We start from the raw sequence: 22,147 nt of genomic DNA, 5'->3' as shown, positions 1-22,147 counted from the left end.
AACTGACAAAGTTTATGCACCTAACAAAGGTGAAGCAAAACTGATAGAACTGCAAGAAACAGATGAATCCAGTATCACAGTTGGAGACTTCAACTCCACTATCAGAAAATGAACAGATCTAGCAACAGAAAATCAGTAAGAACATAGTTAAACACAACAACTCCCATCAACCAACAGGATAGAATTGACATCTACAGACTACTTCATCCAACAACCCCTGAATGTATATTCATCAAAATCTCACATAAACATTTACCAAGATAGGCTACATTTTGGGCCTAAAATACAACTTAACAAATTTAAAAGAACAGAAATTATACAATGTCTTCCCCAGATCACAATGGAATTAAACTACACATCAATAACAGAAAGATAGTTGGAATACCCCCAAATATGTGGAGATAAACAACACATTTCTAAGTAACACATGGGCCAAAGACTCAAGAAAAATTTAAAAATATTTAAAACTAAATGAAAATAAAAATACAACATATCAAAATTTGTGGGATGTAGCAAAACAGTGCTTAGAGGGAAATTTAGAGCAATCAATGCACGTATCACGAAAGAAGAAAAATCTAAAAGCAATAATCTAAAGTTCCGCCTTAAGAAACTAGTAAAAAAAAAAGAGCAAATCAAATCCAAAGTAGGCATAAGTAAAGAAATAATAAAAATTACAGGAGAAATCAATGAAACTGAAAGCAGAAAATCAACAGAGAAAATCCACAAAACCAAAATCTGGTTCTTTGGAAAGATCAATATTGATAAGCCTCTAGCCAGGCAAAGAAAAAAGTGAGAGAGGATACAAATTATTAATATCAGAAATTAAAGAGAGGACAATACTACAGATCCCATGGACATTAGAAATATAATAAAGAAACACTATGAACAGTTCCACGTACAAAAGTTTGATATCCTAGATGAAATGGACTAATTCCTTTAAAGACACAATCTGCGAAGATTCACACAAGAACAAACAGATAATCTGAATAGGCAGATATTTATGAAAGAAATTGAATCAATAACTAATACCCTTTCAAAATAGAAATCATCAGACCTATATGGTTCACTGAGGTTGCTACCAAAACTTAAGGAAGAAATTAGACCAATTCCCTACAATCCCTTTCAGAGGATAGAAACAAAACCTAACTATTTCTATGAAGCCAGCATTATCCTAATACTATGGCCAAAGACATCACAAGAATGGAAAAGAACAAACCAACATTTCTCCTGAAAACAGATGTAAAACTCCTGAAAAAAAAAATTAGTAAATTGAATCCAACAATGTATACAAAGAATCTACCAAGTGGGATTTTCCCCAGGTACGCAAGTCTGATTCAACATTCAAAAATCTATTAGTATAATCCATCACATTAACAGGTGAAAAAAAGAAAAATCACATGATCATTTCAATAGATAGAGAAAAACAATTTGATCAAATCCAACCTTATTCATGACAAAAATTCCCAGTAATCTAGGAATAGAGAACTTCCTCAACTTGATAAAAATAGCTATAAAAATTCTGTAGCTAACATCATACTTAATGGTAAGAAATTAGAAGCTTCCCCGCTAAGATAAGGTCCAAGGCAAGGATGTCCCAACCCGTCACTGATTTTTAACATCCTATTGAAAGTCGTAGCTATTTCAATAAGACAGGGCAAGGAAATAAATTATACACACACACACACACACACACACACACTAAGACAGGGCAAGGAAATAAATTATACACACACACACACTAAGACAGGGCAAGGAAATAAATTATACACACACACACACACACACACACACACACAGATTGGGAAGGAGGAAATAAAACTGTTCACAGATGACATGATCATCTACATAGAAAATCCCAAAGGGGGTGCCTGGGTGGCTCAGTCGGCTAAGCATCTGCCTTAAGCTCAGGCCATGATCTCAGGGTCCTAGCATTAAGCCCAGCTCCCCGCTCAGTGGAGTCTGCTTCTCCCTCTCCTTCTGTCCCTAACCCCCACTCGTACTTGCTCTCTCCTGCACTTTCTCTCTCTCAAATAAATAAATTAAATATTGTAAAAAAAAGAATATCCAAAAGAAAACAGAACAAAACAAAACCAACCAAACAAAAACCCCACTAAACCCTGGAATGAGTAAGTGATTATAACAGGTTGCAGATACAAGGTTCATACACAAAAGCCAATCATTTTCCTATATACCAGCAATGAACAAGCTAAAAACACAATACTGTTTACATCAGCACCCCCAAAAATGAAATATTTAGGTATAAATGTAGAAAAATATGTACAAGATCTATAGAAGGAAAACAACAAACTGCTGATGAGCAAAATCAAAGAACTAAATAAATGGAGAGAGACTTCGTGTGCATTGATAGGTAGGAAGACTTAATATCAAGATGTCCATTCCCCCCAACTTGATCTATAAATTCAGTGCAATCCCATTCAAAATCTCAGAAAATTATTTTATCAATATCAACAAACAATTTTAAAGTTTATACAAAGAGCCAAACTGCACAATATCTAACACACTACTGAAGAAGAACGAAGTTGGAGGAATGACACAATCATACTTTAAAACTTAATATAAAGCTATAGCTGTCAAAACAGTGTAGTATTGTTGAAACAACAGATCAATGGAACAGATTAGAGTCCAGAAATAGAAATACAATCAACCGATCTTTGACAAAGAAGCAAAGGTAACACAATGGAGCTAAGATAGACTTTCAACAAATGGTGCTAAAACAATTGGATATCCACATGCAAGAAAAAAAAAAAAAAAAAAGAATCCAGACGCAGAATTTACACCTTCAGAAAAATTAATTCAAAGTGGATCTATGATCCAAATGTAAAACACAAAACTTTAAGACTCCTAGAAGATAACCTAGAAGAAAATCTAGATGACCTTAAGTATAATAATAAAAAATCATAATCCATGAAAGAAATATTTTATAAACTATACTTCATTAAAATTAAAGACATATAATTTGCAAAAGTAATGTCAAATGAATGAGAAAACAAGCCACAGACTCGGAGAAAGTATTTACAAAAGACACATCTGAAAAAGGACTTTTATCCAAAATACACAAAGAACACTTAAAACTAAACAATATGGAAATGAACCACCATATTAAAAAATGGGCCAAAGACTTTAACAGACACTTCACCAAAGAAGATATACAGATGGCATATTAAAACAACCCCTAACAGAATGACCAAAATCCTGAACATGGACATTACCAACTGCTGGCAAGAACGTGGAGCAACAGAAACTATCATTCATCGCTAGTAGGAATGCAAAATAGTACAGTAAGTTTGGAAGATGGTTTGGCTGTATCTTATAAAACTAAATATGCCCTTATCATAAGATCCAGTAATTGTACTCCTTGGTATTTATCCAAAAGAGTTGAAAACTTATTTCCACAGAACACCTGCACATGGATGTTCATAACAACTTTACTCAAAATTGTCAAAATTTGGGAGCAAACAAGATGTCCTTCAGTAGGTGAATAGATAAAGTGTGGCACATCCAGACAATGGACTATTAGCACTAGAAAGAAATCGGTTGCCATGAAAAGACATGGTGTACTTTAAATGCATATTACTAAGTGAAAGAGACCAATCTGAAAAGGCTACGTAGTGAAGGATTACAACTATAGGACATAATGGAGAAAGCAGAAGCGTGAAGATAGTAAAAAGATCAGTGGTTGTAGAGTTCATGGGGTGAATGAACAGGCAGAACACAGAAAATTTTTAGGCGTGAAATTCTGAATATTATAATGAAGGATACATGTCATCTTACTTTGTTCAAACCCATTGAATATACAACACCAAGAATGAAATGTAAGGTAAACTATGTCAATGTAGGTTCATCAACCATAACAAGTGTACAACTTTGGCAGGAGATATTGATGATGGGGTAGGCTATGCATATGTGGATATTGTGGGGATATACTGAAAATCTCTGTACCTTCTTCTCTTTTGCTGTGACCATAAACTATGGTCTTAAAAAAATACTAAGGGAGGACATCAAATAGAAGTTAGGGGGAAAAAGTTGTCCTTCTCTCCAGAAGGGTGAGAAGGGTGAGGGTTCCTTCAACAAGGGGGGAAAAAATACTAAAGAAATAAGTTGAGAACAAGCTAGCTGAATAAATAAATTCAAATGAAGGGAACAATAAAAAGATGTTTTTGCTTACACTACATGTCAGAAAAAGGAGGAGGAGGAACAGGAGTTGAACAGAGAGATGAAACACAAGAAACGGGAAAGATCAGAGCCCTAGCATGAACTGATCAAGCCATGCACCGTGAGCATCACAGCTCATAATCTAGGACCCTCCTCACTTGGCTTCAGTGTCTTCTTGTAAAGAAGGGAAAAAAATGTTTGGAAACAAATTTAATATGCTTCTCCACAACTTCCACACAACAGTCATGGTTATATCTCTATAGTAATAAAAGCAAGCTGTCATTAACTATAAACAAGCACAGGCATCTTATTGGGGTGGTGGCTGAACTCAGTAAACTTACTAAAAATCATTAAACTGTTCACTTTACAACAGGTTAAGTTAATGGTATATAAATTATGCCTCAGTAAAGTTCTTTTAAAAATCTATCTCACTCTTCTTCATGGTACTTCTTCGGATACTGTCTACTCTTCTCCGGTAGAGAAAAAGCTCAAATGCCTCTACAGAATATCATTTTCAACTTATTATACTTCAGTTTGTCTGATGTTCCTTTTGAAATGTGGAATCCATGGTTAAATACACCATTTCCATCATGTTTTACTTATACAGAATTAATGATTTTACTCAGCTGTGTTGGCATATTTTGGTTACTGTAGCTTGTGACTATTTAGCAACCACATCACACTGTTTGATTATATTAAACATAAACTTAAATTCCTAGACTTTTTGCCCCCTACAATCAACTTCCAAGGAAATTTACTTCCACTCATATAGTATTCAATATTTTTTTATTTTTACTTAAAAATTAATTTTAATGAACATTTGAGAAAAACAGAAAAGAGGTAAGAAGAACAAAAACCATAGCTGATAATGTAGTATATTTACTTCTAGCACATTTTATATGAATGATCATGTCAAAAAAATCATATCAATTTCTATGGCCATCCTTTTCAGGTCCGAGAAATGCTATACTTAATACTCTATATAATAGAGTTTATGACATCACCCTTCACAGTTCTTATCACTATCCAAAATGTTACTTGGTCACTTTCTCATTGTAAACTTTGTTATTACCCACAATTCTTGAGCTCATAAGCTTTATTAACCTTTCTTCACCTAGGACCTCATCTAGTTCTGTAGTTTAAAATTAACTCCATCTGGGGCGCCTGGGTAGCTCATCGTTAAGCGTCTGCCTTCAGCTCCGGTCATGATCCCAGCTTTCTGGGATCGAGCTCCGCATCGGGCTCCCTGCTCAGCGGGAAGCCTGCTTCTCCCTCTCCCACTCCCCCTGCTTGTGTTCCCTCTCTCACTGCCTCTCTCTCTGTCAAATAAATAAATAAAAACCAAAAAAATAAAATAAAATTAAATTAACTCCATCTAATCCCTAGCCATAACTCTAAACCTACAGTTAAATCTCTGGAGAGGTCTCTGAAGTGCAGGATGGTAGGCACATACCTTTGCACTGATTACTCAGTCATAAAAAAATAATGAAATGGAATGAATAGAGCTAGAGTATAATACTAAGCGAAATCAGTCAGTCAGAGAAAGACAAATATCATATGACTTCACTCATATGTAGAATTTAAGAAACAAAACAAATGAGCAAATTGGGGGGGGGCAGAGAGGCAAACCAAGAAGATGACTTTTAACTATATGAAGCACACTGATGATTATCAGAGGGGAGGTGGGTGAGGGGTTGGGCTAAACAGGTGATGGGGATTAAGGAGGGCACTTGCTGTAATGAGCACCGGGTACTCTACGAAGTGTTGAATCACTATACTCTACACCAGAATCTAATATTACACTATATGATAACCAACTGGAATTAAAATAAAAACTTAAAAAAAATAAAGTAAAATAAAATTAAAATAACTCCATCTGTATGTTGAGGATTCCTAAAGTTATCTCTCTAACCCAGACCTCTCTCATGAACTCCGGACTCATATGCATGATGCCTACAGACACATACACATACACAAACTTCATTACGTATGTACTGCATACACACACATGTGTATATTCCACATGTCCAAAACCAAATTCTGGACTCTCTCTACTACCCCACCAACATTCCCCATCCATAGCCTTTCCCATCTCAATTGATGGCCATTCTATCCTTCAGGTGGTCAATCTTGACTTCTCTCATTCTCTAACATTCCACAACCATACCATTAGCAAATTGTATTGATTGTGCCTTCAAAAATATGTCCAGAATCTAGCCAATTTCTCAGCATCCCCACTGTTACTATCATGGCAAAATCTCCACCAACTCTATCCTTGCCCCACCCTCCACTACAGCCTATTTTCACATTTCTAAGTGATCTTTTCAAGGTAAGTCACATAAAAACTGCAATGGCTTTGTTTCACTCGGGACAAAATACCAATATCCTTTCTTTAGGCTTCTGTCACCTCTCTGATCTGTACTGCTCACTGCCTTTTGCTCTACCTCACCCAAGCGTTCCATATTTTCTAAATGTTCTTAATGTTTTGTTTTTATTAACAACAAAAAACTTCTAAACGATAAAACTATGAAAGAGTAATCTCCCTTTTACCCAAATGATTTCTCTTAAAGTACAGAATTAAATGGAAAGCCAAGTCTTTAGGGAAAAGTAAAAACAAAAAAACCTAAGTTAAGTTCATGGCAAGAATTTGTAGAGCCCTGAATGCCTGCCTATGGCACTGATGAAGAGTTTAAAAAAGATGGGTTTCTAAAATAAACCAAAATGCATGGTGTGGTAGATGATTTCTGGGTTTGGGATTGAAAAATAGTGCTTAAATCTTCTCCACTACTGATGATGAGACCTTCACTAAGTCATTATTCTGATTCATAACTTTCTTACAGGTAAAGATGAACAGATTAATTTGTAAAACTCATTATGAACTTATGCTTTACAAGAGAAATACTTATAGGTATCTACCAAAAATACATCTAATAGGTCTGATTTATTCCCAGTAATGTTAAAGTTCTTGATTAGTCTGCATATACAAAAGAATGCCAGTGAATAAACCAAATACCACAAATGTTAAGGGACTGGTCATAGATTAAATTATATAAATTTACTAAAGCTATGAAGTGAACTCAAAACTGAGGGGTGGAGAGGCTCACTAAAAACTGCAAGGGCAAAGAAGCCACAAACCTAAGGTTCCTGAAAAGAATACAGATTTTGAATGTTCATACTGTATATCTGGACCTGGGCTTTGAGCAAATGTCTTCAGATGAAGGCCCTGGAGGAGGAATTAATTGTCAGAAGGTCTCTGGGAACTGCTCCCGGATGAAATAAGCCACGAGTTAGAAAGGACGAACCACCTTTCGAGAGAAAGCTGGAAGCTAAATTGTAGTTTCGTCTTCTAAGCGGGTCAGTTCTAGCAATTTTATTTCCCAACCCGAACCACTCACCGGGTCAACTGGGCTGCAAGGCCTTATGAGTTGAGAACAAGAGGCCCAGACCCGGCACAGTCCGACAAATCGCTAGGTGTTCATCTGCTCCGGAGACGGTTGCTAAGGAAACAAGCCTAGACTCGGGACTCAGTCTCGCAAGGTTTTCTCCGAGCACTCCAGAGCTTCGGGGGCGTGGTTACGTGAGTGACGCACGTAGAGGGCGGGACGAAGGCGAAACCGGATCCAGGATCGGGTTACATTGGGGGGGGCGGGGGGCGCATGCGTGCTGTGCCCGGCCGCAGGTACTTGGAAGGCTTCTGCTGGTTCCGGGAAGGTGTTGCTATGGCTGCTGCCGTTGCCCCCGTAGGCGTAGCTCTGCGAGAAGCCACCCAGCGAAAATTGCGGAGGTTTTCAGAGCTGAGAGGTAGCAAAGAGGGAACCCCAGCTCTCCGCTATCCCCGGCAGTGGACAGGGAGGGGTGCTTTAGTACCGGGAAATTTGCTGGACTATCACTTACTGTCTGCTTCTCACCTTCGGGCTTAGGACACAGGCCCAGCCATAGCTAATACTCCTCTTGATTTTTTTTTATTCTGTCACTGTCCTTTCCTTACGTTATGTTGTTACTTTATTTCTTTGACTTTATTCCTAGTAACATGTATATATCAAAATAAGAGAGAAGAAAGAAAAAAGAAAAGTTTTAATCTGACTAGTGAAGCTATAAATCCAAGTTGTGTATTTGGTTAGCTCATTGAAAGTTATTTTAAATAAATCTAAATGACCTAAAGCACAGTGTTTTGACTAATACGTATCTGTTTTTAGCCTTCTACAATCCCTTTACCTACTTCACCAGTTCGTTCCATGCTGTGAATGCATACTGAGTAAAAAAACAAAACAATACAATGGAGACATTATGGGTTAAAATTTAAAAGAAGTTTGTATCAAAGAAAAAAAAATTAAAGACTGCCATTTGTCATTCCTTGTACAACTATCTAATAAAATTAGTTATATTTTTGATGAAGTTACTGCATTAAAAATACAGGAAATAGTACTTGGAAGACAGTAAAATGTTCAGGACTATTAGATTTTGACAAATCCTGTTTGTTAACTAATAAGAATCCTTAGTCATCTCGTTTACCAATAAAGAGCTTCCAACTGTCTACCAAAAATTCATTTTTTTTTTTTAATGAGTTCATCAGGGAGTTGGGAACTTTTCTGTTATCCAGAATTTAGGTCATACTTCAAAGCCTTTGTAAACTTGCATGGCTTGTCTTAAGGTAATAAAAAATAAAGTACCTAAATTTATAAACAGCAACATTGTAGGAATGGAACTTTGGGTTGAATTGTACTTAGACAACAACACTAAGTGTTCCTGATATATGAAAATTGATATTCACAGCTGGAGATTCATTCTTTTTGTCTCTTGTTATTTAAGAATTGAGGTAAATTTTAGGGCAAAGGCACTTCTCTTAGGAAACGTAACAACTTCCAGAATATTTAAATAAATGAACTGTAAACCATAAAAGGAGAAAGTAATCTAAAAGAGAAAAAAATGCAAACTTTGTGAACAATCTTCAATAGAACTAGTTTGAGTTATACTGGCTAGCCACTAATTATGCCCTAATTCTGAGAAGACAGATTTATGAAGATAATCTTTTTTTTTTTCTTTCCTGGTAGGTAAACCTGTAACAGAGATTTCTGATGCTTATTTCCTTGCTTTTTCCACATAGGCAAACCTGTGGCAGCTGGAGAATTCTGGGACATTGTGGCAGTAACAGCAGCTGATGAAAAACAGGAACTTGCTTATAAGCAACAGCTGTCAGAAAAGCTGAAAAAAAAGGAGCTACCCCTCGGAGTTCAATATCATGTTTTTGTTGATCCTGCTGGAGCCAAAATCGGTACTCTCTATATGGTCAGATTTAAATCATAGGTTCTGGGCATAATGATCACTGAAGTAAAGTTTTCCTATGGCTCACAGTTTATGAGCTCTATATATTTCTACCTATAGTCTTTCCAAACTTTAAGAATTTAATGTAAATTTACTATTTTTTAAGAAAGATAAAAGGCATAACAACTGTTCTTACACATTGTGACTTACCATGAAAAACTTGCAGAATGCTATTTAAAAGAGAATTTTATTAATTTTAATACATTTACTTAGATGGTGAATATTCTTTTGGACTTTATCGGTAGGGCTTTTAAGGTCCCCTCCCAACTCCGTAGTTCAGAAACTTACCTGAAGATTGCAGATCAGAAAAAAAATACACACACACACACACACACACACACACACACACGCACTCTTGGCCTTTGGAACCACAATACAGAAAGCAAAAGAGCGCAGTCTCATGGCCTGAGTATCATAGATACTTTCTTTAAAAACCCAGTTTAAGTCAACTTTGCCTTTGGCCTTCCCTTGCAAATAAAAATACATGCTGTTTTTCTGGAGGCCATTTTCTATGTGATACTTAAAGCTGAATCCCCTTGATACCATACAGGGTATCTATATCTGACATTGGCATTGTTCTAATTAACCTGTGTTTTAATCCTCATTATGGTGCAGTCAGTACTTTTATGATTCCTATCATATAGATGAGAATCTGAGGCACAGAGAGTTAAATAATTTGGCCAAGGTAACTAGTAAGTGTAGTTATATTTAAGAAATTTTTTAGAACACCGTGTTCTAAGAAACTTCTTAGGCAATCTAACTCGAATATTTGGTTTTGTCATGTGGGAGAATTATTTTAATGGGTTTTTCAGTTTGTGATTCCAAATGAATGTGTATACTTATACATTTCTTATGTTGCAGATTGCCTGATTTATCATTTCTTCATTTTTATTACTATTTTCAGGAGATTATAATGCTTATCATTTATTAACAAGTGCTGATTTCTGGGTTTCATTGCTAAGTGTTTATTTAAATGCTGTGAAATGTGTATTTAGTGTGATTCTTTCGCCCATACCTTTGCCCTGTGCCTTGTTAATTGTAGCCAAAGGCCCTATCTTCAAAGTTATAACACGTAATTTTACCATAGTTACAAAGTTTCTGTAGGTTTCTATGAAATTAATTGTGTTTTTTAACTTCTTTAAGGAAATGGAGGATCCACACTTTGTGCCCTTCGATGTTTGGAAAAGCTATATGGAGATAAATGGAATTCTTTTACCATCCTATTAATTCATTCTGGTAAAGTTGTGCATTTTCTTTTCACTAATTTACATTTTACCTTTGATATCTTAGGGACTTTTTTCTACCTTGCAAATACTTTCTTCTCCTTTTTAAAATTTTTATCTTTGAAGTTACTCTGCTTTGAAAACAAATATTTCATGTTTTTCTTGATATTTTAAAGTCGTAAGCAGCATGTTTTTTCACAAATGTATCTTTAAAATTATAGATCACATACATCAGCAACTTTTCATGGATATTGTTTTTAATATGTATATAGAAAATTATTTTCCTAAGATAGAACTTATCAAAATATGAACATTTCTTGATAATGCTTTAAAAGGGATTATTATTGTAGGGGAGAGGCTGGCTTAGCACTGGGATTACCAGACTTTTGCCAAAACCTTCTACCATGCATTTTTTTATCTGATTATTGGTGGCTAAAGTCTACAACCCTTAAAGGAGTTTAAAAACAAAAGAGTAGTGACAAAATGTGGAGGGGACAAGAAAGTATGTAAGAGGAAAAATCACACACAAAAGAGGACATTTGAAAGCAGAAAAGTGGGAAAGAAATAATCACAGAATGAAGGATAGTTTTCTTAATTCAGTAAACTTAGTTGTATGAAAATTTGGGTTATATGAAAACCTCTTATTTTTCTGTATGTACTGGAGCTGGTGAAAATGTTACTACGGACTGGTGCCAGTTGAGGGACAGGTATTTTAGAACCATTCATCTACATGGCTTTAGAGGCACTTTTTATTTCTTACGATTTATATACAGAGCAGTGATTCTTTGTAAAGGCGTTATCAAGTAAAGCATCCAAGTTCTGACTTTAAGACTAACTCTAAAAAAGTAGAAAAATTCAACTTCAAAGCTTTATTCCAGAACCAATATTATTACCAATTTAGTAAAAACTAAGTTAGACATTAGAAAATACAGTTAGAAAAAGGTAATTCTTACAATGCTAAACTTAAGTATTGGCTAGTCTTTGGGAAAGGAAGAAAGTAGAAAGTATTAGCCCTCATTTGTTGAACAGCATTCTGTGTGCCAGGTGCTTTATTAAAGCAAGTATTATTCTACATTTGCTGACTTGGAGTAAATCCAAAGATAAAGAACTACAAAGTGGTGAACCAGAGTTAGAAACGTTTTTCTGACTCTTTCTACTATCTAATGCTGCTTCTCAGTATAATTAGTTATATAAAAATGATGTAAGCTATCTAATGTACTTAAGAGAACATGGTTTTCAAGGAATGAAAGTCATAAGACTGATTTTAGAGGGAAAAAGCATGTTTAAATTAAAAACAAGTATAAATTTTAAAATGCTTTTAAGTAAATGCACCTTTACTTCTTTTGAGTGTATGTAATAACTTGAGGAAAAACACTGCATCTGGAAATTACTGCTTAATAATTACATTTTGGAATTGGTATATTAGTGTTTTGTTACTTTTTTCCCCTCTATGAAGTGGATTCTTAATGTAGGAGTTTAAACATTATTGCAATTTCAATTTATTGTTTAAAATACAGATATAAGATCATATTTTAGCCCATGGTTCTTTTTACTAGTTGTACAATTGATTCAAAACAATTCACAGCCTCTAAAATATAATAGAATTCTTTCCTAATCTAACATTGCATTATATCAAATCACTACAGGAAAATTGCTCTTGAATTTGTAACCTGGAATTTACTATTCTTTCCTGAATTACAGTAATGTATTATATATTAAATATCTTTTAGAGATATTTTGAGTTGTAACTGATACCCCTGGGTTTTTAAAATCTTAGAGTCTTACAAACATTTTAAAACAGTTATTTTGTTTAATTTTATATAGGTGGTTACAGCCAACGCCTTCCAAATGCAAGTGCTCTGGGCAAAATTTTCACTGCGTTACCTTTCGGTAACCCCATTTATCAGATGTTGGAATTAAAACTAGCCATGTACATTGATTTCCCCTCACATATGAACCCTGGTATTCTGGTTACTTGTGCAGATGATATTGAACTTTATAGTATTGGTGAATGTGAGTTTATTCGATTTGACAAACCTGGCTTTACTGCTTTAGCTCATCCTTCTAGTTTGACTGTTGGTACCACACATGGAGTATTTGTCTTAGAACCTTTTAATGATTTAGAATATAGAGACCTTGAATACAGGTGTTGCCATCGTTTCCTTCATAAACCCAGCATAGAAAAGATGCATCAATTTGATGCTGTATATAGACCTGACACTCCCTCTCTTAAGTTAGACTCTGAGTATGTCTACACAGACAGCTTATTTTACATGGATCATAAATCAGCAAAAAAGTTACTTGATTTTTATGAGAAAATAGGCACATTGAACTGTGAAATAGATGCCTATGGAGACTTTCTGCAGGCTTTGGGACCTGGAGCAACTGTGGAGTACACCAGAAACACATCAAATGTCACTAAAGAAGAGGCAGAGTTGATAGACATGAGGCAGAGAATATTTCATCTTCTTAAAGGAACCTCATTAAATGTTGTTGTTCTTAATAACTCCAGATTTTATCACATTGGAACAACTGAAGAATACTTGTTTCATTTTACTTCAGATAGCAGTTTGAAGTCAGAACTTGGCTTACAGTCCATAGCTTTTAGCATCTTTCCTGTAATACCAGAATGCTCTGGTAATACATCCTGTATCATTCAAAGTGTACTGGATTCAAGATGTTCTGTGGCAGCTGGCTCAGTTGTGGAGTATTCCCGATTGGGGCCTGATGTTTCGGTTGGGGAAAACTGCATTATTAGTGGTTGTCATATCATGACAACAGCTGTTCTGCCTGCATATTCTTTTCTGTGTTCCTTAAGCTTGAAGATGAATGGACACTTAAAGTATTCAACTATGGCATTTGGAGTGCAAGACAACTTGAAAAAGAATGCTAAAACATTGTCAGATTTAAAGTTACTTCAATTCTTTGGAGTCTGTTTCCTGTCATGCTTGGATATTTGGAATCTGAAAGTTACAGAGGAACTGTTCTCTGGAAACAAGACATGTTTGAGTTTGTGGAATGCTCGTATTTTCCCAGTTTGTTCTTCTTTGAGTGATTCAGTTACAACATCCCTAAAAATGTTAAATGCTATACAGAACAAATCAGCATTCAGCCTGAATAACTATACACTGTTGTCCATTGAAGAAATGCTCGTCTACAAAGATGTAGAAGATATGATAACTTACAGGGAGCAAATTTTTCTAGAAATTACTTTAAATAGAAAACAGTCTGATTTAGAGACATCTTAAATATTCTTCACCTTGCCTTTCTTGATTAAGCAAGACTACAAATAGAAGAGTTTTCTGTAGACTTTTGTTTCATTGAAGTGAATCAATGAAAATTATATTAACATAATTGCTGTAGCATAATATTAATAACACAAATACAAATCATCCAGTTTTGATGAAAGAATATTTCAAGGCTGTAATTTCAGAAAAGGAATTTTTTTATGTTTAGCACTAATATAATTCTTTTTATGAAGGATGGATTTGTGGAGCATTGTGGTGCTCATATAGTTCTATAGTAGTTTTAAATAATTTTCTAAACATATCATTGGAATTTTTCCATCTTCGTTTTGGGCTTTGGTTTCAGTACAATTCTAAGTGTTTATTGGCAGTTCTCTCTTTGAGCATAGTAGTCCTATTCTGATGAACTGATAAAAATGGCATACTGCAGGGTCTTCAGAGCACTTCATAATACTGTAGAAATACCTTTTTGAAAAGAAATCCATCACTCAAAATTCAGATAAAATCAATTCTTAAAATACTGTGATTAACTAATAAATAATTAGATACAAACAGCTCTGAAATGGATGATAAAAATCTGTCTCATTTATTACTCTTACCAAAATGAAACTAAAAGTGTTTATGTGTTGATTTACCTCATAAACTTGGACATATATTTCTATATCTTAAGATTTTTCCCTAAAGTTCCATCCATACAAAAGCTACACATACACAAAACTTAACTATGTGGAGAAGATGGTAGGAGTAATAGGGATTCTTTGATAATCCTATAAGTGCATTTTGGATATTACATACATCCTTTTATTAATCCCTTTAATGGAATTATTAAATTACCAGATGGACTGATTTTACTCTCTATTTCATACTTTTTGTCTTTGTACTGGTGATGATACTGAAAAGCAATAATTGACCAAAGGGAGGCAGCAGGATGAAGCCAGAAGAATAGAAAATGAGAAAATTTACAGATGATAAACAGCTTCAAGAAATTAAAAATTGGCTAGAATCTCAAGTTACGTGTTCCTATTTTGCTGTAAGCATACATGTGATATGTCTTTATGTCAAAGTCTAATAATAATTAGAGAAATGATTTGTCAGTTTCATGTTTTAATATGAATAAATTGAAATAAGAACTAGTCTGTGCTACTTTGATTTATATATTAACAACATATAAAAAAATTGGTAAACCAGAAGTGGCTTGCCTGTAACCTTCACTTAGGCTATTTCTGTGTTTTGTTTTGTTGGGTTTTTTTCTTTTTAAGCTTCTTTCCAAGGAAAAAAATAAAGATATAGCTATTGTTTAGCATTGACTGATTTACTTGAAGAGCTTTCAGAAGATGTTATGTGTCTGTCATTGATTAAATGTTTAATACTATTTCACCTAAGTGCTAACAATTATTAAGAATTACCATTATTTTATGTTCCACTAAAAAGACAACATTATCAATAAAATATGACACAATGCTTTCTTTCATTCAGAATCGAACTCTTCTGAAACACTTTTCAACTCAGGAGTTGTTGAAACCAGTACCATCTTCTGTGCTATCAAAGGTGTTGGTAAAGCTATATGTCCTAAGAGTGCCACCACCACACTACTGTCTGGATTGACTCAAAACTGTCAACACCAGATATCTGTTCTCTAAGTTTTGATGCTGATGCTTTACTATTTGGCATAATTCAGTTTTATTTTTGCCTTACTGTAATCACGTACCTCTAGAAGATAGTTCGCTTCTATTCAAAGTTAATGGAAGGTTTCTAAAAAATTGTTGGTCACTGTTTTAATCATAATTCTGTACAATGTATGGTTTCTAGTTGCTTTGAAATGTTATCAGTTCCAAAGAATTGGGTATTTTCTTCCCTCGAGATGCATTACTTGGGGTGTAGTACCGCACATGCTCCATGAACAGTGTACCTAACTTAACCAAGGTGACAGTCCCAAGCATATATAAGTAAAAAGTTGAACATTTCTTCTTATCATTTTTATTTCATAAAATAACAGGCTTTAAATTCCATATACTCTCACGGTTTGTAGAGGATGGCTGTTATTTATAAGTAAATACAGTCCATAAACTTATTGATGAGATTATAAGGAACAGCGACCAAGGAAGGCAGAGGGGAAAGAAAATCCAACATTTGGTATTAATCTACCTCAGGCATTTTTTCTACAAACTAAGCAAAACAGAAATAAAGTGTGTATCAGTGTATACTAACTTGAAGTAAGGTTCAAATATCCAACTGATATGCTGGAAATCACAAAAAATTGATAGTAGTAATCCAGAATTAATTCCCATAACCTGTGATGATCATCTTCTCAGCCTACGCAACATCCCTATTTATATTAAGATTACCAAATTTGGCATAGAGCCAAAATCAAAATACCTGCTGCAAAATGTATGTATGACTGTCACAGACACCTAGTAACTGGTTTACTACACAAAATTGGGGATGCCATTCACAATACAGTGTGATATCCTTTGGATTTGAGCAACTAAAGGCCCAGAGTTTAGCACTTTGATGTAGTCTAGCAGCATTAAGGTGGAAAGAAAAGGCTTTAAAAATGTTTTTAATTCGCTCAAAACTCTGTAAAGGATTTCAGCTGCGTTCTTTGTTGTTTAGCTAAGTAAAACAAATATTCAGCTATATCAAGAACTAAATTATTAAAAGACTTTTTTAAATTTACTTGAAAGATACCTTTTCTAAATTCACTTAGTACAAGAGAAAAAATTGAAGTAACTTAGCTGTTTAACTTAAATCTTTTATGCCTCTAAAATTTTGTTTAGACAATGACAATTTCTCTTAAGTTTGAAGAACACAGCTTTGTTTATAGTTAGTAAAATTGTATTATTTCTTGTATTGCACATTCTTCCCTCCAATACCAATGTGCTAAACTCCATATAACCATACTAGTGTTACATGCTCTCAATTGTTTATATTTACAGAAATTTCTTTATTTTAATGAGGGACAAAATATCAGTCTCATCTGAGAATCAGTTCCTGTCCTTAGCAGAGCTACCTACATGAGCCACAACAAGCCAAACTTGGCACATACTCAACTTGCCAGTTGGCTATAGTCTAGTAGATCACAGTTTGAGGTCAGCTTAAAAATTTAAATAAAAAGTCTGGAAAAAGGGACTTGGGTAGCTCAGTGGGTTGAGTGTCTGACTCAGTTTTGGCTCAGGTCCTGAGATCAAGCCCCACCTCAGGCTCCATGCCCAGCACAGAATCTGCTCAAAATTCTTCCTCCCCCACCCCCTCTGCTGTTCTGGACCCTGCTCGTGCTCTCACTCTCTAAAATAAATAAAATCTTAAAAAATGGAGTTTCCTCAAAAATTTAAAAACAGAACTACCCTACAATCCAGCAATTGCACTACTGGAATTTACCCAAAGGATACAAAAATGCTAATTGAAAGGGTTACAAACCCCAATGATTATAGCAGCATTGTTTACAATAGTCAAACTGTGGAAACAGCCCAAGTGTCCATCAACTGATGAATAGATAAAAAAAGATGTGGTGTGTGTATATATACAATAGAATATTACTCAACCATAAAAAAGAATGACGTCTTGAGATTTGCAGTGATGTGGATGGAGCTAGAGAGTATTATGACAAATAGCATATGATTACACTCAAGTGGAATTTAAGAAACCAAACAAGCATGGGGGAAAAAGGCAAACCAAGAAGCAGACTCTTAACAAACTGATAAGGGGAGGTGGGTGACAGTATGGGTTAAATAGGTGATGGAGAGTAAGGAGTGCACTTAATGGGATGAGCACAGGGTGTTGTATGAAAGTGTTTAATCACTAAATTGTACACCTGAAACAAATATAATACTGTATGTTAACTAACTGGAATTTAAATTAAAACTTTTTTTAAAAATCGATTAAAATTGGGCAGAGAGTCTGAATAGACAGTTTCTTTGCTTCTGGAGCTTCAGCCTCAGGGACAGGCTTCAAGTTTGGTGCACATCTAGTGGCCCACCAAGCTGCTCTCAAGGAATATAGGCTATAGACGCCTCCCTTTCTCCAGCTAACCTGTATCTCATGGAAAAGTTTATAGACTTGTCTGGAGTCCCAGTTTTGTGACTCCTGCCCAAGGAACACCTCCAGATTGCCTGGCTCTGCCGGCCAGTGGGGTTTGTGCTTGCAGTCCCATAGGACTATGTATTTACATACTATTAAAAGCTGTGGCCTGAGGGTCTGGCTTCTAGTCAGCCCAAATCTTGGCATTGAGATTCTCCGCTTGGGACACTGACAGGTTTAGCGCATCCTTTACTACTAGGTGTTATTAAAAATATAGTAGGCTACTTGGCCAAGCACAAAGGGTTGAGAGAAAACCAAGAGCTGGGGCATGGTGGAACAACATGCATCATCTCCTACATTAGGCCACTTCTTTAAGACTGAGAGATGTTTGTTTCATCGACTGTGTAGAAACCAACACAGAGAGTCAATCAAAATGAAGAAACAGAGAAATATGTTCAAATGAAAGAACAATATAGAACATCAGGGGGGGAAAATACTGAATAAAACAGAGATGAGTAATTTACCAGATAAAGAGTTCAAAATAATGGTCATAAAGAATATTGCTCACTGAAATAAAAGGAAGAATGGGTGAATACAGTGAAAAGTTCAACAAAGAGATGAAAACTATAAGAAAGTACCAAAAAGAAGTCACAGAGCTGAAGAATAAAATGACTGAAAAATGCACTAGAGGGGTTCAACACAGACCAGACGAAGCAGAAGAAAAGATCAGTTAACTGAAAGATAGTGCAATGGAGCTCAATCAGAGCAACAACAACAAAAAGAATGGAGAAAAAGAGGAAGATAAATTAAGGGACTTACAGAGCAGTACCAAATGGACTAACATTCACTTTATAGGGCTCCCAGAAGGAGAAGAGAAAGGGAAAGGGGCAGAAATCTTATTTGAAGAAATAATGACTGAAAATTTTCCTAAGCTGGAGAAAGAAACAGACAACCAGACCCGGGAAGCCTAGAGTGTTCCAAGTAAGATGAACCAAAAGAGACCCACACCAAGACATACTATAATTAAAATGGCAAAAGTTAAAGACAAGGAGAGAATTTGAAAATCAGCAAGAGAAAAATAATTTGTTACATACAAGGAACTCCCGTAAGACTATAAGCAAATTTTTCAGCAGAACCTTTACAGGACAGAAGGGAGTGGCACAATATATTTAAAGTGCTAAAAGAGGGGGGCCTGGGTGGCTCAGTCGTTAAGCGTCTGCCTTCGGCTCAGGGCGTGATTCCAGGGTCCTGGGATCGAGCCCCGCATCAGGCTCCCTGCTCCGCTGGAAGCCTGCTTCTTCCTCTCCCACTGCCCCTGCTTGTGTTCCCTCTCTCACTGGCTGTCTCTCTCTCAAATAAATAAAATCTTTATAAAAAAAATAATAAAATAAAGTGCTAAAAGAAAAAAAAATCCAACAAAGAATATCCAGCAAAGTTATTCGGAATTGAAGAAGAGATATAGAGTTTTCTAGATTAGCAAAAACTAAAGGATTTCATAACCATTAAACTGGCCTTACAAGAAACGGTGAAGGAACTTCTTTAAGCTGAAAAGTGTACTAATTAGTAACAAGAACACATACGAAAGAATAAATTTCACTGGGAAGGTAATTATATAGTAAAGAAAGTGGATTAATCACTTATCAAGCTAGTTTGAAGATTAAAAGACAAAAGTAGTAAAAATAACTATGTGATACAACACATTAACAAGATGAAGGATAAAAATCATATGATTATCTCAGGACACATAGAGAAAGCTTTTGACAAAATTCAGCATCTCTTAATAAAATCTCAAGATTTGAGGATAGTGACTGAGGTAGTGAGGGAATGTACCTCAACAAAATAAAGCACATATATGACGAAAGCTAACATCATACTCAATGGTGAACAGCTGAAAGCTTTTCCTCTAAGATCAGGAAGAAGACAAGGATGTCTGCTCTTATCGCTTTTATTTAACATAGTGTTGGAAGTCCTAGGTCCTAGGAAGAGCAATTAGACGAAAAGGGAAAGAAAAGAAAAAGAAAAGAAATAAAAAGCATACAAACTGGAATGGAAGAAGTAAAACTGTCACTGTTTGTAGAGGACATGATACTATAAATGGAAAATCCCAAAAGCTCCAGAAAAAAAAAAATGTTAGAACTAATAAATGAATTCCATAAAGTTGCAGGATGCAAAATCAATATACAAAAAATCTTTTGTGTTTCTATACATTGATAACAAACTATCAGAAAGGGGAGCCAAGAAAATGATCCCATTTACAATTGCATCAAAAAGAATAAAATACCTAGGAATGAATTTAACCAAGGAGGTGAAAAGCCTGTATAAATAGGAAACCATAAAACATTGGTGAACAAAATCGAAGAAGACATAAATAAATGGAAAGCTATCCTGTGCTTATGGATTGTAAGAATTAACATTGTTAAATGCCCAAACTACCCAAAGCAATCTACATATTCAGTGCAATCTCTGTCAAAATTTTTTTATAAGCAGTTTTTACAGATATATGACAATCCTAAAATGTGTATAAAACTGAAGAGGACCCCAAATAGCTAAAGCAATCTGGAGAAAGAAGAAAGTTGGAGGCAGCATGCTTCCTGATTTCAAAGTGTATTACAAAGCTGTAGTAATTAAAGCAGTATAGTAACTGGCATAAGAGCAAATACATAGATCAATGCAATAGAATAGAGAGCCCAGAGATATACCCATGCATATATGGTCAATTAATTTATGACAAAGGAGCCAAGAAGATACAATGGGGAAAGAATAGTCTCTTCAATAAATGGTGTTGGGAAAACTGGACCACTATCTTACATCATATATTAAAATTAACTCAAAATGGATTAAAGAATTGAACCTAAGACCTGAAGCCATAAAAACCCTAGAAGAAAACATAGTAAACTCCTTGACATAGGTCTTGGTGATGATTTTTTAAAATCTGATACCTAAGACAAAAGCAACAGAATGAAAAATAAATAAGTGGGAACATATTAATATATAAAGCTTCTGCATAGAAAGGAAACTCAACAACATGAAAAGATGGCCTACTAAATGGGAGAAAATACTTGGCAAATCATATATTTAAAAGGTGCTTATATCCAAAATATATAAAATTTCCCTTCAGGTTTTTGAAGATTTTTAATTTTCTTTAGCTAATCTCTACACCCAGTGTGGGGCTTGAACTCACAACCCGTGATCATAAGAGCAAGAGTCATATGATCTACTAACTCAGCCAACCAGGTGCCCTATCCAAAATACATAAAGAACTTATATAAACTCAGAAAAACAATCTGATTTAAGAATGAGCAGAGGATCCAAACAGATATTTTCCCAAAGAAGACATGCTGTGGTCAACAGATTCATGAAAAGATGCTCAACATCATTAATTATCAATGAAATGCAAATCAAAACTGCAATGCAGTATCACCTTACACCTGTTAGAATGGCTGTTTCCAAAAAGACAATAACAAGTGTTGACAAGGATGTAGAGAAAAAGGAACTCTTGGTCACTGTTTGTGGGAATGTCAGTTGGTGCAGCCACTTTGGAAAAGAGAATGAAATTTCCTCAAAAAGTTAAAAATGGACCTATAATATGATCCAGCAATTCTACTTCTGGGTATTTATCTAAAGAAAATGAAAACACTAGCTCAAAAAGATATAAGCATCCCCATGTTTATTGCAACATTATTTACAATAACCAAGATGCAGAAACAATCTAATTGTCCATTGAGGGATGAATGGATAAAGAAATTGTGATATTATGGAATATTATTCACCTGCAAAAAAAAAAAGGAAATCTTGCCTTTTGTGATAACACGGATAGACTTTGAGAGCATTATGCTAAGTGATAGAGAAAGATAAAAACTGTGATCTCACTAATATGTGGAATCTTAAAAACAAAAACAAAAACAAAACCCTCATAGATACAGAGAACAGGAACAAATTGGTAGTTGGCAGAGATGGGATAGGGTGTGGGCCAAATGGGTGAAGGGAGTCAAATAGTACAAACTTCCAGTTATAAATAAGTCACAGGGATGTAATGGACAACATGACAACTCTAGTTAATAGTACTATATTGCATATTTGAAATTTAATAGGAGGGTAAAAAAAAGTTGATAAGAGAGTAGATCTTACAGTTCTCATCACACACACAAAAATTCTGTAGCTATGTAT

General features: G+C 35.0%; 3 protein-coding genes across 3 annotated transcripts in view; 2 read left to right on the top strand and 1 right to left on the bottom strand.

Annotated features, from left to right (window-relative positions):
* LRRIQ3 (leucine rich repeats and IQ motif containing 3) overlaps window positions 1–7,732 on the bottom strand; it is a 175,513-nt gene extending 167,781 nt beyond the window's left edge. Inside the window, exon 1 of the mRNA XM_026497807.4 lies at window positions 7,569–7,732. The gene's annotated coding sequence lies outside the window, so the exon portion shown is untranslated. The remainder of the gene's footprint in view (window positions 1–7,568) is intronic.
* A 95-nt stretch (window positions 7,733–7,827) lies between these two features.
* FPGT (fucose-1-phosphate guanylyltransferase) lies at window positions 7,828–15,096 on the top strand. The gene is made up of 4 exons (XM_026497805.4): window positions 7,828–7,974; window positions 9,278–9,445; window positions 10,639–10,731; window positions 12,543–15,096. The coding sequence occupies exons 1-4, from the start codon at window positions 7,830–7,832 to the stop codon at window positions 13,964–13,966; spliced, it is 1,830 nt and encodes a 609-aa protein (XP_026353590.3). The 5' UTR covers window positions 7,828–7,829; the 3' UTR covers window positions 13,967–15,096.
* Window positions 9,374–22,147, top strand: part of TNNI3K (TNNI3 interacting kinase) — a 308,994-nt gene continuing 296,220 nt past the window's right edge. Inside the window, exons 1-2 of the mRNA XM_044383733.2 lie at window positions 9,374–9,459; window positions 10,639–10,731. The gene's annotated coding sequence lies outside the window, so the exon portion shown is untranslated. The remainder of the gene's footprint in view (window positions 9,460–10,638; window positions 10,732–22,147) is intronic.

Source organism: Ursus arctos, unplaced genomic scaffold (assembly GCF_023065955.2).
Source record: "Ursus arctos isolate Adak ecotype North America unplaced genomic scaffold, UrsArc2.0 scaffold_12, whole genome shotgun sequence".
In the NCBI taxonomy this organism is placed as follows: Eukaryota; Metazoa; Chordata; class Mammalia; order Carnivora; family Ursidae; genus Ursus; species Ursus arctos.
Note: the sequence above shows the minus strand (reverse complement) of the source record. Positions and strands in the feature narration are given on the sequence as shown.